Raw genomic sequence first — 23,194 nt, 5'->3', positions numbered from 1 at the left:
CTGAGGAGTAGCACATTTTAAAAATAGGCTTTGTGTTGGAGATTAATTTGTTTCTGAGGAAAAGTACCATCTCATGAATCTTTATGCTCTCATAAGGAGCTAAGGGGTGGACCTTTCATTTCCAAGAAAGTAGGATGTGGGGGGGGTTTTCTCCTTTTTAAATAAATCAATTTTTTCCTTATTTAAAGATTTTCCAAAGAATTTTCTAAATTGGCTAATTACTTTTGTCTTTTTGGTGAGAATTGAAAAATGAATATATACACTAACTTTGAAGTGATCCTTAATTGCTGTTCCTGCAAGTGGGAGCAGGGGGAAGAGCAATTGGGCTTCTACAAGAAAGATTAACTCAGGAATGCAGAGAGCCCAATACATGTTTATTATGTTTAAATAACTTTAAATGAGAAATCACTTTTTAATGAATACTCCGTTAAAGAAAACCAAAACACAACCCCCCACCCCCCCAACAAACAACAAAAAACAGAACAAAAAAAAAAAACAACCCCAGTTGTCTCTCCTGAAAATTAGCATGTGGAACTAGATGATATCCGTGACCATGTGGTGCTTGCAATTGTCACTGTTTTGATTGCCTCCAGTTAATAGCAACTCCCTTGAAATGTCTACTTTTTCTTGTATTTTTAATATTTTCTTTGTGGTCCCGGCCCCCCACCTGGCCCCTTCCCCTTGCTGAATTTAATTTCTGGTCAAATTGAAGCTGATACTTGTTTTCATCCAGGATCCAAGATTACTTTCAGCTTTGTCTGTAGTCTCACTGACCTGTTCTTGCTATAAAATTATAATACCTCCCAGTCTAGGTATATTGTATGCAGTTTTCAAAATTCCATTATGCAGCAAATTTCCATTACTGTTACTCAGTTTTCTGCCTCTGTTTTCTCATAGTGCACAGAGCATTCAAATACTCTTCCCAGCCCATCATTAGCTTTTCTTCATTCTTTGTAACGATGGAACAGCTGCATCTGAAATTTCCAGGAACGTGGGTTAAATCTAATTGAGCCCTACATAACTGGTTAAAGATAAAAAAAAATAATTGATTGGGTATTAAGAAGGGGTAGAGGGTATCGGCTTCTTGGACTTGGAAAAAGCAGCTATATATGGAACCAGCTCCTTGCAATTGTGTTTTCTGCTTTGTTAGCAGCAGCGGTAGTACTCATTTTCAAATCTGAGATGTTAGGCATTTCACAAAATAAGCATTCACAAACTTGATGGTCTTGCATCTCTCTTTTTAAAGATGATGTCATAACTGTCCTAAATAATATTTTAGAAACTTACGTAAATACTCTCTCTTTAGAATACATTAGAACAAATGTTGATTATATCAGAATTAAATGCAAATTTAAGTGCCTAGCATTATCATTATTCACATTTGTTAGTGAACTTCTAAGATTTAAATACCAACTGATATAAGAGAGTAAAAACAAGGTGATGGGCTTATCCAGGGGCAGCTCTTGAGAAGAGATGTCAGGATGGTAATGCAGATGGTATGTGCTGATTTTACTTGTAAATTCTGGAGCCAAATGTTGGGATGCATGTCATTAGAAGGCATTTTTAGGGAGATAAAGATTGAAAATAGAGAAACAGACACCTTCTCACTCCTACTCATACTTTTTCCCACTTCAAAAGGAAAACCTGGAATGCTTTTCTCAGCTATTATTGTATGTATGTTCTGAAGAAGTCACACAAAAGCCTGTGTTTGTTGCTGTTTCACCACTAACTCCATGTGCTACAGGCCAGGGACACCCAGGATATGTTGCTCCAGAATAGGCCAGTTCCAGTTTCACCAGGAGTCCCTCCTGAGAGCAAAGCTTTAAACCAGCTGGGTTATCAAACCACCTTGCTGTGACCATGCTCACCAGAGCTAAGCGGTTTATTCTGGAAGCATGAGCTTCTTGTGTGAGCATTGACCTTTGCTGCAGGTTTATTATTCTCACTCTTGTGTTTTGTAATGGCTGGTTCAGTGTGCCATACTGACTGCTAAAATGATCTTTACCAAAATTTCGTGTCAATCTGAGTATGCCAGTTTCTCCTTTGTGTGTGTGTTTTAGTTGCTTTATGTCAAAGTGAAAATATACTTCCACCAACACTGGGAAAGATGAACTTTGGAAATAGCAAGCTTGAATGCCATGTGGTTAACTCTTTCTGACATTATGGCTGCCTATTTGTATTAAAGCTCAATCCCCAAACAAGGTCCTCTCTGTATTGTGATATACACATTACCATTATGATGGACCTAGACAATTCTGTCATCACGTGAGAGAAATATATTTTGCATGTGCAGGGTGAAACTGCCCTGTCTCTGGCTGGTGAGTAATCGGTGTAGGTCTTTCTCTGAAGCTTCCCTGTTGGAGTGGATTTGCTTGGGCGCCAGCAGGACACAGGTTAATTCTGTACCCTATGATTAAAGCATGCACCTGGGATACAGTAGACAAAGTGCTGTTTGAGCTGAGAAGACTAGGTACTTGAGTGCTCGCATTATTTCAGGTAATGGATTGCCTGCATTATCTTCTACTGCTGGGAGAGAAATTATTCCTGGGTGGGCATTTGTGACTCTTTATTTTATCAAATTATTGAAATATCTTCTACTGATAAAATCACTGTATTTCAAGAAAATCTTATTCTTCTGTTTTAACTTTCTTATTAAAGGTGACTTTCAATGAAAATTCTTAGCTAGCTCCAGCTAACACTTTGGTGTGTTGTGTTCAGCTCACCCCCACCCCCTCGAAAAAGGTAAAAAAAAAAAAAAAAAAAAAAAAAGCTAAAAAGCTTTGCCCCAGGAACGCTAATAGTCAGGAGAGTAAAGGAAACAGTATGTAAACTCCAGTCAAATCCATTGTATTCTACTGGTTATTTAAGATAATATCTGCACTAATTTATTTTGATGAACAATATTTCCCAGATATTTCTTCTTAAAAGATAACCCTGGAACTCAGAGGAGGATATTGAAGAAAATATTGCCATTGTTCCTGTGTTACTTGAACTGAAGTGAGGGAGTGGTTGAAGCATGACCAAGAACTATGATATAAGTTCAAGGATGTTGTGGTTTCCATAGAAACAGCTAGCTCTATCATAGCTATTGAGTTAAATGCTTATAGGATTTTTCTTTTTCCTCCTCTAAATAAAATTCTATTGTGATTAATTTTGGCTTTACCTTTACTCCAAACTTCTTGGAAATTTGCTTAGTTTTTACCAGTGCAAAGTTGCTTTAGCCATTCCTTATCTGAGCAAGCAGTTGCACATAAAAATGTATTTGTTTCTCTTTGTAGTCATCTAAAAAGAAGTATGTCATTGGAACTGGTTATGAAGTTCACCTTAGTCTTGAACAGAGTGATGTGGGGTGCTGTCACACTTTCATGGTGTCATGTTGGAATTGCCCTACTTCCACAAGTGCTCTGGCTTTGGGTGTTGCAGGTCTGTCAGATGACTGGCACTGAAACTTCAGAGCTTTGTTCTGTCACAATGACAATTTATATTACTACTTATGTTCCATGTCCTTCTCTCCCTTTTTTTTTTTTTTTTTTCCCCCTGATACAAAGTAAGTTTATTATAGGTGTAAGGTATTTGTAAGGATAGAGCAAAGCCCCTTTGTGCATCTCAAGTTAAATGCAGGTGTTCTGAGTGTTGCCAAATGTAAATTTTAGGTGTTTATTTGAGGAAGTGCAGTTCAGTTCCCTGTATTCCCTGTAAAGTATTTTGTGAAAATAGCTGTCTAAAAGTGTGATTCATAAGAACTATAGTTTGATTTACTTTACCAAATTACTCTAGAACAAGAGTCATCATTGGGCTAGAGATTCATACTTCTTGCTCGCTCACTGTCTTACCTTATGCACCTGTATCTGGATCCCTCTACCAGCTAGTTTCTTGGCCAAGAAGGAGCTGATGTTGTTGTTCTAGATGTTTTTCTTAAATTCCCAGAAAGCTCTGGAAATCTTCAGAAGGCTGCTTGGGAAAATGACATTGATCCAATGATCACGAGCTGATACAGTTAAAATCAAATGGAAGAATAAACTAAGTAGGAGTGTATATAAAGGCTTTGGATTTCAAGGGGACAGATGCTGATTAAACTAAATGTACTGGGTTAGTATAAGGAGCATGTCTGAGGGATTTGCATGCTTGATGTTTCTTCAGGTTGAAAACATTAAAGGTATAAAATATCTGCATGCTAGATGAGTGAAAGGATGTACACCTAGACTTTAAATTTGGCTGCTGAGTAACCACCTCAAGAAGAATATTGAGAAGTAGAAGAGAATAAATAATGGAATAAAATTCACAATATATATTTACCTAGGTTGGATTGTGACAGATTCATTAAACAATTTTCTTCAGAAGGAGAGAGTTTTTTCAGATGAGGGAAATGGAGAAGAGGCATAATATATCTGGACTTCAGTGAGTAGCTGATGTTGCCTAGGAAAGGATTGGAAAGGCAGGGTTTGACAGAGTGTGAGACTTGAGTGGAGAAGGTGGTAAGATACAGCGATCAGTGTAGAAGCAGCAGGCTGGCAGTTATGCTTAGTGGAATTTTTTAAAGATTGATTTTGGGACCAGCTATCTTTTTGATGTTTTCATTTATGCCACTGACACAAGGAAAATCAGTATGCTGATGAAATTTGTTGATGATGAAAGTTTGGAGGCAGTAGTAGTATGGAAGATGATCATGGTGTTGTATCAAAAATATTGGATTATCTCAAAGACTTAATTAATAGGTACAAAATTAATTGCATTAATATAAAAGTATCCTGTACATCATGGGTGGTTAAAAGCAATATTTTGTAATGCAAGCTTGAAGGCTTATGTCATGGAAATGACTGGACTAGAGAACAGCATTGCAAGATAACTGCATTGCAAAGGTGAGACAGTTGTGATTTTATATGGGAAAATGGAGAGATGTTCGCAGTTGATTTAAGGGTGTTCTAGTATAATTTTCTAAATTCCTGAAATATTATGTGTAATTCTAATCATGCATACTTAAGAAAAATGAATCAAAGCTAAAGCAGATGCAGATCAAAGTGAATTGTAGAATCATTCACTTTGGAAAGGACTAAGAAACTTTCTAGCCCAGCCTTCTACTGGAAGCAGGGTCACCACTGAATTCAGACCAGTTTGCTCTGGGGTTTGTTGGTTGGGTCTTGAAAACCCCCAAGGACAGAGCTTCCAAAGCATCTGTGGGTGACCTCTTTCACTGCTTTGATGTCCTCAGGGCAAAAGCTTTTTTTCTTATCACAGTTCAAAGCCTCTTGTTTCCATTTATGGCTATTGTTTCTTGTTCTTCTGTCTTGGACCTCAGTGAAGAGGTCCTTGTCTTGGTAATTTAGGCATAGGAAGGCTGCTAATAGGTGCCCACCAGGCCTCCAGGCTAACCTAGCCCAGTTTCCTCAACCTCTGTTGATTGCTTCAGAGCTTTGAAGACAGTGATCACTTCAAGGGCCAGCCTATTAATGAGGAAAACATTTGCTTGTTTATTTTAGCAAAGTTTGTCTTTGTCTGCAGATGTAGTAGAAAGCCATCAAAACCCCAATGCAGGGAAAAGCCTATTGTAATTAAAGCACAAAGGAGGTCTGGCATCTGTGAATGTAACCTGTCCAAGAATAAATTTATGCTGGGAATTAAAAAAAACCCTCAATGGGACAGACAGGTTATAGAGCAGCCTTCCAGGGAGTGTAAAAACTGAGGTTCTTCATTATATTCAGGTTAATACTTTTCCAGAAGGGATACCATGAGATGATGTGTCCACCTCAGGAGTGAACTGGAGTCTAGAACCAGCAGGTCCCTGCTGACTTGGCTTGTCTAATGCTACTGTTTCACTTAAACTGTTATTCAGGCTTGGTTCACCCTCTTAAGTGAATTTAGTGGAATTCGGACAGTAAAATGTACTGTATGGTGCTGTGAGGTTTCTTTTTGGCCTACAGTCATTAGGAAACTTTGGTGTATCTTTGGAGAACAAACTTAAATCTTACAATTATGAACTTGAACTAGCAAGTAAATGTATTGGATTTTGAGAATATTTCAGTCTGTATTTCTGGATGCTCTTACCTCATCACTTTCCCTTCTGGTCCATTGTTAGTTTTTAATTCAATTTCACATCTATTAAGAAAGGGGGGGGGGGGAAATAGTCTCGTACATGTATTTTTATCATAAACAGCTGAAGAAAAGCAGTGAGTTTAAACTTAGGGTTGTATAGCATGTGGTGATATGACACTTTTCCTCCTCTGCATTTTAATTGTAAGATGGGAGGAATCCTAAGCTGCTACTGGAGCATAACATTGATAACAAAATAATTTAACTGAATAGGTGGGAACTCACTTAAACATCAAGACACATAGTGTAGATTATAAATTTTTAATTTCTTGATGTTTGAGTGACTTGCCATTTATTTCACTTTAGCTGTGATATTAGAAGCACTGTGGCACTGAGACATTTTGTAGTCAATGCCTTAAAGAATGAACAAACTGTTGCAGATACCTATAACAAACAAAACACAACTTATTCTACATCTGCATATACGTGACTCAAATTTTTGTTCCGAAAGTTGTGATCACAGTTGTTACTACAGTGTGTGCATATATATAAATACATATAAAAATAAATAAATATATTTAATTTATGGGGGGTTTTTTTGGTTTACAGTAAATACATTGAAATTCTTTATTGTGTATGTGATGCAACTGATGGGTAGTTACTGGAACTGTAATTATGAGACTGGTGTTGGCTGGGGGGGAAGGGGCGAGGTTTGCATGCTTGAGATCACAAACAGAATGGGCTATTATATAACTGTGCAGAGGGGATGTAGTCCACAAATTGTATTTAATCCTACTTCTGATACTGTGGCTCTTCTTAACTGCTTTCATCAGTAATGCTGCAGTTGGTGCTATAATGTGGAAGTGAGAGGATATGATCCTTAACAGTTTGCTGTAGCAAAAAGCTGGAATTCCCCTTGGTAGCCTGAAAAAAAAATAAAATAGGGCCATAATTTCTTTTCCACAGGGGATATAACAGACTTGTCAGGGCCATAAGAATCACAGAAGTGTCTCGGGATCAAGACTTTTGATAACAGTAGGTGGAGGGGCTTTAAGCATACAAGGGATACTTATACAACTTCCTTGCTAACTTTTAACTTAGGAAATAGGATAGGATACAAGGTAGCTATGACCACTAAGAATCCTTTCATAACTTGAAAAACGAAGATTTGCTGCTTTTATGTCAACTTCTCTACTTCACCTAGGTGTTCTTCCCTACACTTTCCTTTGAGTAAATGTGTATATACATATACTCTTTTTCTTTTCCCTTTTTTTTTTCTTTCCTTTAGATATGAACTTTCAGTAGTGGCATTTTGCCAGAAAGGTTTGTTTCAGATCCCCTATAGTTTGTTTGAAGTGGGGTTCTCAGGCTTGCTGAATTAGTAGCAGTTGCAAGCCATTAAATTCCCCAATGCTCGAGGGGGATGAGATTAAACTCTAAAGGTAAATTAGATAGATACATCTTTTATATATGCGCATATGTGTGTATATATATAAACATGCAAACTAAATGTGTCAGTAGCGTGCTGATCTATAAATAAGAAAATACTTTAACCTTTCATTAGAGCAGCTGTTTCCTTGCACTTGATGCAACATCTGCTTGACTGATTTAAGGATTTATTTTGGGCTTCTGCTGATATTTGGTGATACTCTTTTTTTTTTTTTTTAATGAAAATATTCCTCCTGCATTTTACACGTGCTTTCTAGTATATCCTGTAAAATTACTACTTTATCTTGATGTACCTTTTCTATTTCATACTAAGACTAAAAGAAGTGCTCTTCAGCAACAAAAAACTTAGCACTATGAAATTATCAACCTTGGGGAGTTGGGGTGGAAAGAAGGATCTAACATTTTTCACTTCCCCCCACCCCCCACATTGCTTATATTGATTTTTATGTTCCATATTAACTGCAGAAGTATGACTTAATCAAATTTTCCAGGAAGCCAAGTTAGGTTTGGTTATTTCTCTGTGATATTCTTTTTTCTGTATTCACTTCAGTGTGCCTGGTAATTCAAAACACGGTAGTGAGAATAAAAATAAATGTGTCTCCTTGATGTTATGCTAGCTGAAGAATAACTTTAGTTCTATATTAATGCTGTGCCCTAATCGTGTTTTAAGTGCTGAGCAAGACTAATCTTCTGGGGTTTTTTTAATTATCTCCTTGTAGGATCCAAATCAGACAGTTCTAGGGAGCTGATGGTTTGGTGTTATATCTACTGCCTAGGAAAGTGTTATGATCTTCAAAACAGGTAATCCCCACCACAGATAAACTACACACAAATGAAGGAAAAGAAATCCTTGGATAACCTGCATGAAATCAGAGTTGAGGGGATGCTTGGCCAGAGGGACCAAGCTAAGGGAGGAGTGATGTCTCAGGAGCCAGTTAAAGTAGAGGAAATGGATGCAGGGAGATCGGAGTGAGAGGCAGGAGGGCTGGTGGTGAAGTTGCTCCTGGCCACTAGTACCTACACCAGGCACTGCTGCCCAGTGTTTGAGGTTGGTTGCTTTGTTTTTTAAACAGGCAGCCCATTCCCAAGCACAATAATGGTTTGTGACGCAGTCCAAACCGCCTAAATTTTTGGCAGTATGTTGGTGTTGTAATGAGATGCATTAATGCTTAAAGGCTAATTAAAGATAATGAGGTATAGAGAAAGTGGAATGGGGTGCAGTATGCCATGCCTCTGAAAACTGGAGCATGGCAAGCTGACTTTTGATGAAAGGAACTTACTTACTACACAGACAATTGTATAGTTTCATCTGAATGTGTACGTAGTAACTGATGTGGTGCTGTATTGCAAACTGTTGGTTAAATAGGAGAAATTAGGATTTAAAAGAGAAATTGTGTGTAAAAGGGCCTAACATAAAGGACCTTGCTGAGAGGAAGGGAAAACCAGCTGAGAGAGAGAGCTTGTTACTGGAATCTATGGATCAGTTTCAGATCACTGTTATGTTTCGTGATTCATTAATGACAAAGGTACATGTAAAGTGATCTTGCTGCTAAAATTTGTCGATGACATGGAGTGATCATGTTAAAATGCTCTTAACATAGAAAGACTTGTTACACAGAGATTTTAGGAGGATTTCATAGGCCATGGGCCCAGGCATAGGGGAGATCTGAAACATTTTTGTGGTGCAGAATGCTTCTTTCCACCTAGCCTCCTTTCCCTGGGAGGGATGAAGTAATTAGGAGTTGGATGAAATTTGGAGCCTTGTGCTTTAGGGTGTTACAGCCAAAATGTCAGTTATAAGCTTGGAGGCTGAAAAACTGACAGGATCAAAGTAGAGAAGGGTACAAAGTAACTGAGCAAACGGTGTGGTGCAGTTGTGAGGAAGCTGGATGTGCTCTCGGGACACAGTCACAGATGGTTTCAGTAGACAGAGGAGATTACTGGTGGTGTTACACAAGCATCTGGTGGAGCATCATTTACTATACTTCAGAAATAGTAATCTGTCTTGAGGAGAAAAGAGAAGACATTGAAATGTGCAGAGACAAGCTCCTAGGATGAATGGGGAAACGGATATCTCACTAGAGAAAACTTGAAGAGCTTGTCTTGGGTAGTCCAGCTAAAGAAACCGTATATGTAAGTGTTGTCTGTCCATACGCAGGTGGAGACAGCTAAGAGGGGAAAAACTGCTTAAACTGAAATACAATATAAGCAAAGCAAGCGGACGTAGTCTGGCCATTGCTAAATTTAAGCATAATGGTTTGAAGTTGTAATTCATTACAGTTTGGGAGTAAGCAGGAATAATGGAACTTGGTCTGCTTTTTCTGCTAAATCTTGGTGAGATTTGAAAATAACTCCTTAATTATTGTGGAAATACCAATGAAAACAGAACTTTAATGTTTATAGCCAGACATGTTCTGAATTTTATGAATAATTGTCTTTGACTAAACAGCATTACTGCAGCTTCGCTCCTTTCCTGGTATGCAGCAATACTCTTACAGTGGCTGTGGTGCTTTCTGAGGGACAGCTACCACTTAGCTTCTTTCCTGGACTAATGACAGAACTCTTATTTTTTGAAGGGCATTAGCACAGGGTCAGGGAGGGGAACCTAGCCCTTTTATGCTAACTCTTTTTATCCAGGCCACACTTTGAGACAGAGACTGAATTGCTTTTTGGAGGGGTCATTCTCTTTGTTGACCTTGAAGCCTGTGGGATGATAGACATTGTAATTTGGATGCCTGCATTAGGTTCTTGAAGATAGGTAAGATGAATCCAGGCCAAAGCATTCAAGAGACAATAGGCAATCTGTCTGGAGAGCTGCTGAAATAAGTGGTGAGACAAGGCTGTCATGTTCAGTGAATATGATGTGCTGAGATGTTTGACCCTGAAGAAGTTGTAAACTTGGGCATTGCTGTAAATTTTTCCTTTTGTATCTGATCTAGAAAACAGTTTCCTAAATTCTGACAGGAAAAGCTTTGTTGCAACTTAAAATGGGAGCCAGTTTGAAAGTGTGATTTGGAAAAAAGTATCCGAGCAGTTAGTATACTGAAGTCTTGCTAAAAGTTGTTGCAGTTTAGACTTGTAGGCCAAAACATAAGAGCAGCTAGACTCCTACTTGCCATGGGCATTGGTAAGTGCTAGCTACTCAAACACATTTTGTGGCCTTGCTTAGTTGCTTGAGGAGCCAAAATTTAATCTCGTTTGCATTCTAAGTAATGTCATAGTGAGCTCTTTATACAGGTTATGGAAAAGGAATTATAATCAGTAACTTGCAATTAGAAGACAGGAAAATTGTAGCTGAAGATGCTGATGGTTAGATACAGGAAATAGATGATAGAAAAACCATGATGTGGTGTTATAATTGTATTGTATGATCACCACTTTGCTTGTAGTGAAAGACGGGGTAGAAGAGAGTTTTGCGTTCAGAAGACTGGCAGAGGGATTCAGGTTCTATGGCAGCAGGGACTGAGGAGGGATGCTGTCTGACTCCCTGGTGTTTTGCAGGAGCTGCAGTGGGTGAGATGAGGGCGGACAAGTAACATGCTGGCGAGAGTGAGCTGCTAGGGCTTTTGCTGAGGCTTACAGTCTATTCAGGTGCATGTTTTAATATTTTTAGTGCTCTCTCCTCAGGTCAATTTTTCAGATTTGCATTTTTCCTCTTCCTTCAAGAAGATAGGTTGCCAGTGTGTTTTGGCTGGAATTTTATTTTTTTTATCTGCTGAAAGCTTTTTGTAATGGCACAGTTGATTGATTCAGTCACTACTGATCAGAATCTTCCAGTATTTATAAAAAATGCCAGCTGTTAGAATTTAATTTTCCTAAATTATGTGTAAACAAAGAAATTATTGATCTGTTTGACCGCCATCTTAAACTGTTTTCTCAAATCACTTTGGATCAATCTTCTTCTAAACCCAATGGCACCCTTTTAGTAAATTTAAAAAAAGTAATAGCAATAATAATAATTTGTCTTTTCTGGATATTTTCCCAATACTGCTTTTTTTTTTTTTAACAGATAAATTTGCGTCTCATCTTGGTAAGTGGGAAAACGAAAGAGTTCCTATTTTCACCAAATGACTCCGCTGCAGATATCGCAAAACATGTGTATGACAACTGGCCGATGGGTGAGTAGCTGTGTGGCTTTGGCATTTTAACTGGCAAGCTAGAAGCTCCCGTGTATTTTCAGACTAAAGGGTCAATAAACCAAACTCTGTCCTCAGTGTTCAAATTAAGTATGTTTATTGTGTATCTGGGCATAGATTAATACAGAAATACAATTGTCAACTTGCATTCTTTTTCCCTGTTTCTTCGGTTGGGCAGAGTTTTAGATGTCTGGACTGTTTCCCACTTTATTTCTAAAATTTGCTTCCCCAAAGTGAAGTACTTCTTTCCCCCTATCTTTAGATACTTTTCTTGATCAATATTGTTAGAGGATCTAGGAAGTGTGAGGAAATGTTGGAGATATAAAGCCTTTTAGGTGCGAACAGCTAATGTAAAACATGGCATGTCATAGGAATGCATTAGTGAAATTGAGTCTGAAGTACTTCTTCCTTACTGCCTTATCTTGGGATGGATCTGTAATAATGATATTTATCCAGGAAGAAATCAAATATAAAAGAACATTTTAAGAGACATTAAAAGACTGAGGGAAACTGGGATTGTTTGTATGAATATATTTGGTGTTATGCAGGAATACTAGCTTCAGAAAATGGAATTGAAAGCTTATGATGTGTATTTACGTATGTGAACAATTCCACAAAAAGAAGGTGCTTCTCTTCTCCCCAGCTATGATTTTATGGGAAAATAGCCAAAACACAGACATAGCATTACATATGGTGAAAAAAAATACGCTTCTTTTGGTACAGGACTTCATTTGGGTTACTGTTTTGATGTTAAAAAGACTACTATTCTCACTAAAAAATTGCAGTATCGGTTTCAGTGCTGCTTTTGTCAGAGAGGTGTGGTGGATGATGATAATTCATGCCAAAAAGTTAGTGTTGATAATTCATATTTTAGGCCTTAAATTGGTCTTTGAGGACAGGAAGAACAGGCCTTCAGGGGACTTACAGTTTGTTTTGTGGGGATACGGCACTATGTATTTAGTGAAACATATAATGGAGGAGGTTTTTAGTCGTCTGAAGTATTAGATATAGATGTAAACCACTTTTACACTAAGAAATCTGGTTGATGTAGCAATATACAGCTACATACTTTAATGTACATATTTTATTGTGTGCCTACAACGTAGTTGTCATGACCAAATGTTCTTTGTGTACTTTTATTTGAATTAGTAAAGGCAGTACAAGTTTATGAACTTGTACTTATGAACCATGTGGTCTTGTGTTTCCAGTCTTGTAAAGAGCTTGAAGGCTGCAAATACTGAGCTCATAGTTGGGAAGACACCCAGACTTTAAAGTCTCCTTTTTTTTAAAAAGAAAAAGAAAAGTAGAACCAGACATGGGAGCTTTTAATTCAAATACCTGCTGTCCTGAGGGAGTGCTCTAAGTCTTGATGAATATTTAATTGCCTGTGCAAAGAAGAATAGTGTCAGTTTAGAAGACTGAGGAAAAATCTACTTCAGAATAATAGTGTATAGGTTTTCACAAACATTAGCTCGCTATCTGTTCTCAGACTGAAAGCGCTGCTTTTTGCCACAGGACTGTGAAATCTTGATGAGGACTAAAGTTTCCTTGAAGTAGACATGATAGGAAATGATTGTTTTTACCATCATTTTGACTTGTCTTGATCTTATGGGAGAAAAGTGATGAAATGTCCTCTGTCACCTGATTGCAGGATTAAGGCAAATCACTCCTTCCCTTTTTTGGCAATATAGTTGTTGATTAAGGATCTCTTGTAGTGGTAAATGCCAGATTTATATTAATATATATATCATCTAGCTAGGTTATCTGTTCTCTTCTCCGCCCCCCCCCCCCCCCCCATTTTCTTCTAAGCAATATTAACTTTTCTCTTGTACAGCAATTATCTGCTGAACTAAAAAAAAAAAACAAACGTTAGTTTGATAAATATTTTTTCTCCTTGGCTCATTTAATCATCGGTGGAAATTAAAAATTGAAAGCATGTCGGAAAGAAATGTTTCATGCTGCCAAACAAGAAGCAAAAAATTAAAAGGATGGATAAATTGGCAGCTTAATGACAAGTAAAATACCTGTGCAAAAATATAGTCTGTCTTCTTTTGATTGCTGTTTTACGTCATTATGGCATTGTAAACTGGCTGAACTTCTCCTCTTTACAACCATAATATAGTAGAGTTCAGACTGTGCGGTGTAAAACAAAATTACCCGACCATAGCAAAAAGGGTATGGGCTTGATTTGCAAAAATTGAATTGGACCCTGAGTGTGGAAAAACTTGAAATTCAAATAGCTTGGTTGTCTAATTTGATCGAATCTTACAAACTAGGCACATGGCAGCACCCGGGGACACTGCAGCCTCTGCTGTTGATACCAGCCGTGCCTCTGCTGTGTTCTGGGGCTGCGATGGCTCCTGCTGCCCACGTCTCCGCCTGCTTGCTCTTTCACACCATACGCCTCTCCTACACTCTGCAGCCGTGGCTATTGTTTTAAAAGCTTCCCCTTCTTCCCCTTTCAGTTCTTCTTTTGTGGTGCCAGTTGCTACTGCCTGTATGTTAATTGTATATTTCCAGTGAACAGGTTGGTTTCTGTTGCTTGTCCTGATCCCTTGCTGAATATTCATCTTGCTATATAAACACTACAAAAGCAGAAAGAGAGAACATTTGTGAGCAGCTGTGCCAGATATCTGGTCAGCTAAGAAACAGAAGACACTGTATTCCCAGAGAGCCCATTCAAATTCAGCATTTCAAGGTTTTACAGTATTTGTTCTGAAAGCAAAGTATGTATTTATTTGTTGTTCACATCGTGACAGGGAACAGTGAGAGAGTGGGAAAACATAATTTAAGCTTATAAATTATTTATGACAGCTTAACCATTATAGGAAAATGCATGCTTGCTTTTCCCGAATCGCTCTTTGCCACATAAAAACATCCACAGGTTGTCCTTTGAGAAGTTCCTTAAAATGGATCTGTCACTGTCTGCTCTGTGAGAGCCCTCTGTTCAGGCTCTCCACAGTGACTGTTCCTGGCCGCTCAGGTCACTGCCCCTTCTGGACATGTAACTGGTTGGAGCTGGCCGTCATGGAACACCGCCTGAGCGGCCTGCCCGGTGCTGTGAACTGAGAATCCCATTTCCAATGACCCATCGCATGTGCTTTTGCTGTGCTGTTTCCCATTGCTGGAGAACGGCTCCAGTTAGACAGTTAGCTGGTGAGGAGGAGGAGGATGGCTTGAGAGTCTGCCTGAGTGGGAAGAAATTAAGGCTGTTTTAGCAAAGTAGATATTAAGCCTCAGGAAGCAACTTGCAATCGTGAAATATTTTGTGTAGGACTTGTATATGTACGAAATATCTCATGCAATCTGTGAAGTAAGTTAGTAATATTTATACTTGCAGGCATAAAATTATGTCTTTCAATGACCAATGTCAAACAATAAGTTTAAGAATAGTTTTCAGGAGTGGTAACCTTTAATTATCTTTCTGTATCTTCAGCCAATGCTTTCTCTTCAGTGTTTCATGCAAGATAGTCCTGCTCTTAGTTTTCTTCCTGGGTGAAGGTGAGAGAAATAACAAAAGATGTTTTTATTACAATGTAACTGAAAATTGTCTCCTTTTCAGATTGGGAAGAAGAACAAGTCAGCAGTCCAAATATCTTGCGGCTTATTTATCAAGGGAGGTTTCTTCATGGCAATGTGACATTAGGAGGTATGAAAATAATTTTCATTATGCATGTTACAGCCAGGCATAGGGTCTATTTATTTACGGTGCAGTAAATACTACTTTACTGTTCAAGATCACAGTATGGCTTGCTATACGCTATTTTTGCTCTGCATAGAGCAACATTGTATTTTTCAATCTTGTTACCACTAGTTGTTAAACTTCCGGACTGCCTGCTAAGTCAGGTCTCCTCTTGCAGAAAGAAACAGTAACGCTGCTTTTATTTGTTGTCTCTCAATGGAAAATTTTGTTCCCTCTCTGTTACAGTGCACTTGCAGGGCAGGCTACTTCATAAATGTCTGAAGTATTTTAAAATGTTAGATAAACTTTATGATGATTGGTTAAACAATACTTTCAATCTTAGTGCAATGAAGGAAGACACCACATGAATGAGAATGAGGTTAAGCATTCTTGCTGTCCAGTGCTCTCCCAGGGATACAATTGCATAGTTATGGGAAAACAAAAGTAAATGGCTTCACTTCATATGCTACAGAAATGCAATTCAATTATGCCCCCTTGTGGCAAGTGTTCTACCGCAATTACATATTTTGATGGGTATCTTTGGTAGACATATGACACAATGTATAATAATAATCTTTTCTTTTGTAGGTAAAAATTGCCACTGTGAATACTAGCTATATCAGTGACTAAATTAAACGAGACTTTCTTCTCTGGGCCACTTTAAAAATACATTAGTACTTCTGCTTTCTGTGTATGTTCAGATTGCTCATGCATTTGGTGCTTGAGTGCAATACAGAGAGGAGAATATAATACAAAATCACCAATGAAATGTTTTTGAACTTAAGATGAACCTGAAAAGAGTATTTTTGGATTGCTTATGATGATCTTTCCGTGAAGAAGTGGCTGGGATGATAGAGCCATTGATTTGCTTTTTACATTACCGATGTTGGCTAGTGATGTACTTTTAGACTAGATTTACACTCTCTATAAATCAATTTTTAATGCTGCTATATATACAAACAAGATCATTGTCAATTCAGCTGGGAGAAGTTGGAAATTTTTATTCACTCTTTAATTTGTATATTTATCAAGTGCCAATGAGTGCAGGTAGTAGCAGTTGGAGCAGGGCTGAAAGACAAATGTTAAGTCTTGGATCGTCTCTGCAATTTGAGATACTAGTCTTATCCTACGTTTTCCAGGCAAGGATAGCTAAATGGGATTTTTCTTTGTTATTCATCTCTAGGTGTTGCTCTTGACCACCAGTGCTAGTTCCCTTTAGTGACATTTGTCTAAGTCTGAAACAACTTTGAACATTTGTTTAATATACTTAATATATTATTTAATGGGTTAAGCTGAAAAATAATAGCTGCATGCTGTTGACTCTTCCATTAACTCAGGATTTTGAACACTTGGGTTCAGGGCATTTTTGTTCATTCTTAATCATTCATGCGTTGCAATTTAATCATCATGATTTGACCCTAAGGATCTTAAATGTGTACTAGTGGTTTTCAGAGATCTTTCTGTTGCTATATTGTTTTAAGAAAAAGAATCCCCAAAACATTGGCTTACTTCAGTGCTAATGAAGTTATCTGGAGTAAGATTATACAGCTGAGAGGGGAGCAGCAATTCATGAAGTAGCTCAAAGAGACTGTTACTTCAGTTTGCAGTGTTCATTAGATGTAACCCTAAGGGAACCTGGTTATTGTTAAAAGGAGGAGGGAGGGGGGAGGGAAGTTCTTGCTAAACACAATAATTGAGGTTCTTATGCTGTTGGAATACAGTTCCATGAAATTTTTCTATCTGCAGCTTTCTATAACTGAGTTGTTTTATTTGCTTTAGGTGATTAGGAAATATTGAGTGGAATTTGGACCTCCTGTGTACTGAAAGTCACTTTATCACTTAGTGAAATGAAAGTTTCCAAGGAGGTGTTTTCCTTTTTAACAGGAGTTCATTTTTGTTCACATTTTAAAATGACATTGTAATGTTCTAGTTGTAAACTCACATATCTACATAGTATCTTACGAATTTGAGACTCCTATAAACTAAGAAGCCTCAAAAAATAACAGATTTTTAGGAAAAACTGGCTTTTGAGTGAAAAAAAATATTTTAAAGGAACCTTCTTTTTAGCCAGCTTCTCTGAATGGACCATCACTACAAAAACAGTAGAACTAGCGGCATTGGAAGTGGTAAAGAAAAACAGACGCCTCTGTAAAGCTTGCTGTGCTGCTGTTGCCTGCGGTGCTTGAGCCACACTGTTCTGTTGTGTCCTGACTGTGTAAAGGGTTGGGGAATTAGCTAGCAAGGCAGAATCAGTTGTTCACCTTCCAACAGGAAATTTCATCCTTTAGCTAAATATTTGATCTGCAGTTTGCACTTGAGAGAACTTTAATTAGGGAGGTAATACATAATTGACAGTTCTCCATTTCTTGTTAGATAATAGTAATCGGCAACATTTTACTTCCTTATTTAGTGGGGAGGGAGGAAGGGAAGCCAACCCACCTTGTGTCATACACATACCGAAAGAGGGAGTGAAAAATGAATTATGACAATAGAAAATTTGGAATAGGAGTGGAATTAAACAGATAGGAAAGGTATTAAATAAAAGTTTGGTTTAAGTGAGAGAAAGGAGTGAGAGAATGAAGACAAGAGCCAGAAAGGATTACTGAGGATAGGCTGGGGTGCTCAGACTCTGTCAGGTGCTCCAAGTAAGAAGCTAGAAAATGCTAATAAAAACTTGTGTGAGCTATGCAAACAACTAGCTGAAATTAGTTAATTGAACTATTAGCGTACTTCTACTTGATTACTGTAAATAATTAATCTCCACAGCTCACTAGTCAAGTCTCCAAGTGTCTTGATGTTACGAAAGATGTCCCTAATGTGATTAGTTTGTACTATTTTGCTCTTTCTGTAATGGCTTCTTAAAAGAGTTTATGTCATGAAGACAGTCCTTTTCCATTGAGTTTTAACAGACTGTTAATAAGCTCTTTTCAGAGTTTTCAGTTGTATCACAGAATCAAGTACCCAAAATACTTCATCCCTGTCAAACTTCGAGCTGTCATTGGCTTCTAGGTGCAGGCACAGACAGCACTTCAAGTAAAATAAGCAACTTTCAGGTCTGACTTTCTATAGAGGAGATGGCTTTTCCCAAGGTACAGCTACCTCAAAGAAGCTTGTGGAGCTGTGTATCCTTCCATATGCTTAACCTGTGTTTTAATCAGAACCCACATTTTTCAAACAAATATATAAGCAATTAACATGGTTTAGTAGCAGTGTTTTAGCTAGGCTTGTGTTGAATATATGTGGTAACTGAACACTAGGTTTATATTTTTTTATAACTGAATTTTGAACCTGTGCTGTAGTGATTGAAATAGGCATTTTTCTCTTCAGTTACCTTCAGGTTTATTGGACATTCATTATGAATTTATTCACTTAAAAATGCCTTGGTGCACTGTTTGTGAAAATAGAAGAGGTAAATGGAATTTGAGAGGACAGGTTCTACTTAGGTCAGAATGAATTTTGTGTTTAGGGCTAAGTTCTTGTTACATTTAGCGCTACCTTTTTTCCCTTTGTAATGTGGGGAGGAAAAAATTTAGAGCAACTTTACCTTATATTTCTCAGCAAAATAATCAAGGAAGATGCTTAGTCTTAGGAGCTGGAGAGAGGACACAAAATGTAAAGAATTGTACAAATTAACTCTCCACGCACACGCGCGCACACACACACACACACACTGGAAGATGTCAAAGTTCAGAATATTGGATCTGGCAGTGAGAATCTGCTGAATACAGTGAGCAACAGAGAATCCTTTCATTTCAAGGAGACTATAAGTTAATAATAATTTATATTATACTATAATATAAATATTATACTACAGTGCTAAAACTATAAATATAGCACTTGTTGGTGTGCTTAAATCAGAATGTGAAAATTATCATTTTAGTTTTAGAAACGAGCAGAACAAATTGTGGAAAGCTCCAGATTTGTTATTTTGTGTTACTAAAGTTCACAAAAGCAGCTTTGTAACAGCTACCTTATCTGATTTAAAATGTATTAAGTCTGATATTTTCACATGCAGCTGATGTTACAGATTAATTTTAAAAGGAAAGATACAGACATTTTGTATTTTGGAAAATCTGTATCGTGGATCAAGGTATGTTTTAGGAAAATCTGTTTTGCAGTAGTGGCTCAGCGTTGTGATGTCTTGGGAGTAACAATTTAGTGGCTGAATTAGCCACTATTTTGCACCCTTATCAATAAAGAGTTCTTAGCACCTCTGTTGGCATGAGTGCCAACTTCTACTTTTACTCAAAAGTGTAAGGCTAGGTTTCCTAACAGGAGTATTGTGTCACTAAAAGCACAATGCTTTAAGTGATTATTAAGTTATTTAACTGATTATTTAAGTGATCCCAAGACCCTAATCTACAAAGCTTTAGCCAGGAATGCCTTTAAATCCACCTAGTAAGCAGTTCAAACCTAACAGTGTGAACTTTTTGAACAGATGCTAATCCAATTACAGGTAGTTTCAACTGGGTGTTTTGAAGAATGAAGACTGCTGTAGTTATTAATAAATCTCCCTTTCTTCTTTTGCAGCATTAAAACTTCCTTTTGGCAAAACAACAGTGATGCATTTGGTGGCTAGAGAGACATTGCCAGAACCAAACTCTCAAGGTATGCTGTGCACTAGAGCTATTTCTTACTCAAGTACCTGGCAAAGCAGTCAGATCTCTTACAGGCTTTTTGAGTATTTCATAGTAGAGAAGAGTCAAGTCCTTTTGGTCTTCCATGAAGCAAGTAATGGAATGCTTTTGTACCTGTTGTTTATAGAAAACCAAGAAATTAGCTTGCTGGTTTATCTTTTTTGTAGAATGCAGAAATTTACTCAAACCTTTAAAAGCTTTCATTTTTATTGTTTAAAAACTACTCCTGAGTTATGGTTCAGTTATGTATGCATGTGTGTAATAATATTTTTTTAACTTAAAATAGTAAAAAAACCCATACTCGTATCAAGCATACTTGCACAAAAACCAGCGTAATTTGTTCACATGTCATTTCTGAAGCAAACTTTTTTTGCTCCACAGGTCAAAGGAACCGTGAAAAAACTGGAGAAAGCAATTGCTGTGTAATCCTGTAAACCCTGTTAGCTTTACCTGCTAAGTGTGATGTAATATAGTCTTTGTCTTTCATGCTGCTGGGATAGAAGAGGCCCTACCTTGCTTCAAACACCTGTAGGAAGAGCCTGTCTGTAAATCCATGGAACTGAAATATTACACGAACACTGTCTCATAAGTCTTTTTTTTTTTTTTTTAAAAAAAAAAAGATCGATCTATGAACACTTTCATTGTTTGTTTTTGTTTTGTTGGTTTTTTTTTAATTCCTGCTTTCTGTGTGTTGAATAATTTTACAGTACATCAATTCTTGAAAGAATTCAATCTCCAGAAAAGTTAATGTGTTGTTTTCCATAGCGGGAATCATTTTGCTACCACAAAAATCTCCATTAACCGGATCTAACCAGTCAAGCTTTCTAGATGCAATTTGCACTAAATACGGTTGACAGTATATTTCTCATCAACAATCTCTAACAATATTTTAGACACCTAGTAATAACCTTCAATGTATAATGCAACACTGGAAAATGGTTTATCTATAATTAAAACAAATCTCACTTATGGCCAAATCAAAGGAAAAACTGTTAAGTCAGTTATAACTAAGTCAACCTTGGTGGCCGAACTGGCACAGAATACTAACTAAACCAAGTCTAACTATATATATTTTCACTGCAACAAACAAAAAAAACTATGTGCCTGTAATTTAAAAGCACTCTGTAGAGGGCTGCTGAAACTGATTTTTTTTCATTACTGCATGCACTCTGATCTCGTACGTTAGTTGAGTGCTTATTCAGACAGCACAAACAAGTGCAGAGAGTGCATTTCCTAGCCTTAATATGGGAGGGGTAATTTCCTGTAGTTCATAGGCTTTTATTATTGTGCATAAATGTTAGAAAACATCATTTACTAATCAATTTTATGTATTTGAATATTGGCAATTGGTGTTTTTCAGTCATTTTCTCATCTGTACCTTAGTGTCCAGTGTCATGCTTACTCATTAGAGACTTCAGAAGAATTATTAAAGTTTAAAAAGCAAAAAGAAAAACTTCTGCCATAGTATTAGTTTTGTTTCTTTACATATTCTGCATTTGGTGTTAGTGCTTGCAATTGTATTAAAATCAGAAGCTGATTTTTGAAGGCATACATAATTAAAAAGGATGCCATTCTTTTATTTCATATCAATAATTTAAATGTTGATATGCTAAAGAAATTTGCACAGCACTAAAGCATGAGCTAGTTTCATCTAAACCTGTAAAAAAATAAAAATAAATAAAAATTAAAAAATATAAAAGATTTTATATTTTTTCACTGGGGAGGAATTCTTCCTGGGTGAAACTACAAATGTGTAGAATATATTTAATAAAAATCTTATAAAATACATAACTATAGAAGTTAAATATAGATTGGCGTGTAGTATAATAGACAAATATTCCATATAAATAGCTTTAGCCTTTAAAAAAAATGAGTCACAGGTTGACATTGTGTTCTGTACTTAAGTGTCCACAACTCTTACAGATGTTCCGTGTAATTGTTTTTTCGAATGATTGGCATCATTCAAATGTAATCAAATGTTATTTTATTCATTGTTACTGCTTTGATGAAATGCTTTATATGCAGTAGATTTAAAAAAATATTGTTCATACTGATCAGAATTAAATTTGTATAGAGCAGAGTTTTAAAACAAATTGTAAATAGCACTAAACATTTTCTTTCTGCAACCTGTACTGATAGACTCTTCTGTAAACTAAATAAAAGAATAACGTAGTGCATTTTGGTGGTGTTTTAAGGGTTGTTATTGGGTCTGTAACTACTCTTACTAATACTTCTTGATCTGGAAGCTAAGGACAGACTCCATTTTATTTATCAAAAAAAAAAGGGGGGGGGAGCAAAACCTGCTGAAAACTGCTAATGGGATTTATCGCTTCAGTTTTGTTTTCCTTTCATGTCAAAAGAAGTGGCCCAGAGGTGGTTTTTTTTTTCTGGAGAGCGCAAGTATGCACAGTTGCAAACGTACAGCCGTGTCACACCTGGCATACCTCGCAGAAGTTACGTGCTCATAACTTTGTATTTGTACAAACATAAGTTTGTAGTCTTATGTACTTACAGTCAGGAGCATACAAATACCTCAGGGTGCTGGGAACTGCGATGACAGCATTATGTGCTGGCTGCCTGAATGAATCTTGGGAGGGAAGATTTCCTTGTACTCTGCTATGTAGTTGCCAAATAAGTAACCGTAGGTACAGAAACCTTATTCAAAAAAAAAAACAAACAACCCAACAAAAAAACCCCAACTTGATAAACATTGGCTTGAGAAAGCTACTAGGAGCATGTTACCATCTTTAAAGTGAAACTTCCCTCTCCCAAAATGCTGACCACCTAAGTAACACGGGCTCAGATAGGAAATGGCTATGATAATACATGAAAAAGAAACAGGCTGAGGCAGGACATGTTTTCTTAGTTAAGTGTTTTGGATGCATTGATTTTTGAAAAATGTAATTTTTTTGAAGTGTAATCTTGGTTTGAAAAAGTAGCTAGGTACTTAATACAGTATAAGTGCATGGAAATCCAGTAGCTTCTGGTTAAAATATTTGGCAAGCTTGAATAGCAAAGTATGTGGAGTTCCCTTTTGTTGAAATGAATAAGATGTATATATGCACATGTTCAAGCAAATCCTTAAATGCTGCTTGGCATTTGTAGTGTCAGCTTGCCAAAATAACTCCCGCAGTAAGCGGGTAGAACCATCGCTTTAATTTTCGGGCAAATTGTCAGAGCTTTGCCCATTGCAGAGCATTTCTGTTGCAGCGTGAGGCGAGTGGAAAACTGGGAGGGGGAGAGTTGCTAAAAGATTTGTGCTT

At 37.2% G+C, this 23,194-nt stretch overlaps 1 protein-coding gene across 1 annotated transcript in view; it reads left to right on the top strand.

Annotated features, from left to right (window-relative positions):
- Nucleotides 1–22,108, top strand: part of UBL3 (ubiquitin like 3) — a 58,519-nt gene extending 36,411 nt beyond the window's left edge. The window contains exons 2-5 of the mRNA XM_037376914.1: nucleotides 11,486–11,594; nucleotides 15,175–15,261; nucleotides 19,825–19,902; nucleotides 20,313–22,108. Of these exons, the coding sequence (XP_037232811.1) occupies nucleotides 11,486–11,594; nucleotides 15,175–15,261; nucleotides 19,825–19,902; nucleotides 20,313–20,365 (327 nt within the window). The 3' untranslated portion in view covers nucleotides 20,366–22,108. The remainder of the gene's footprint in view (nucleotides 1–11,485; nucleotides 11,595–15,174; nucleotides 15,262–19,824; nucleotides 19,903–20,312) is intronic.
- Nucleotides 22,109–23,194: the final 1,086 nt, after the last annotated feature.

Source organism: Falco rusticolus, chromosome 2 (genome assembly GCF_015220075.1).
Source record: "Falco rusticolus isolate bFalRus1 chromosome 2, bFalRus1.pri, whole genome shotgun sequence".
Lineage (NCBI taxonomy): Eukaryota > Metazoa > Chordata > Aves > Falconiformes > Falconidae > Falco > Falco rusticolus.
The sequence above is the reverse complement of the archived record's forward strand: the minus strand, read 5'-3'. Positions and strand labels throughout refer to the sequence as shown.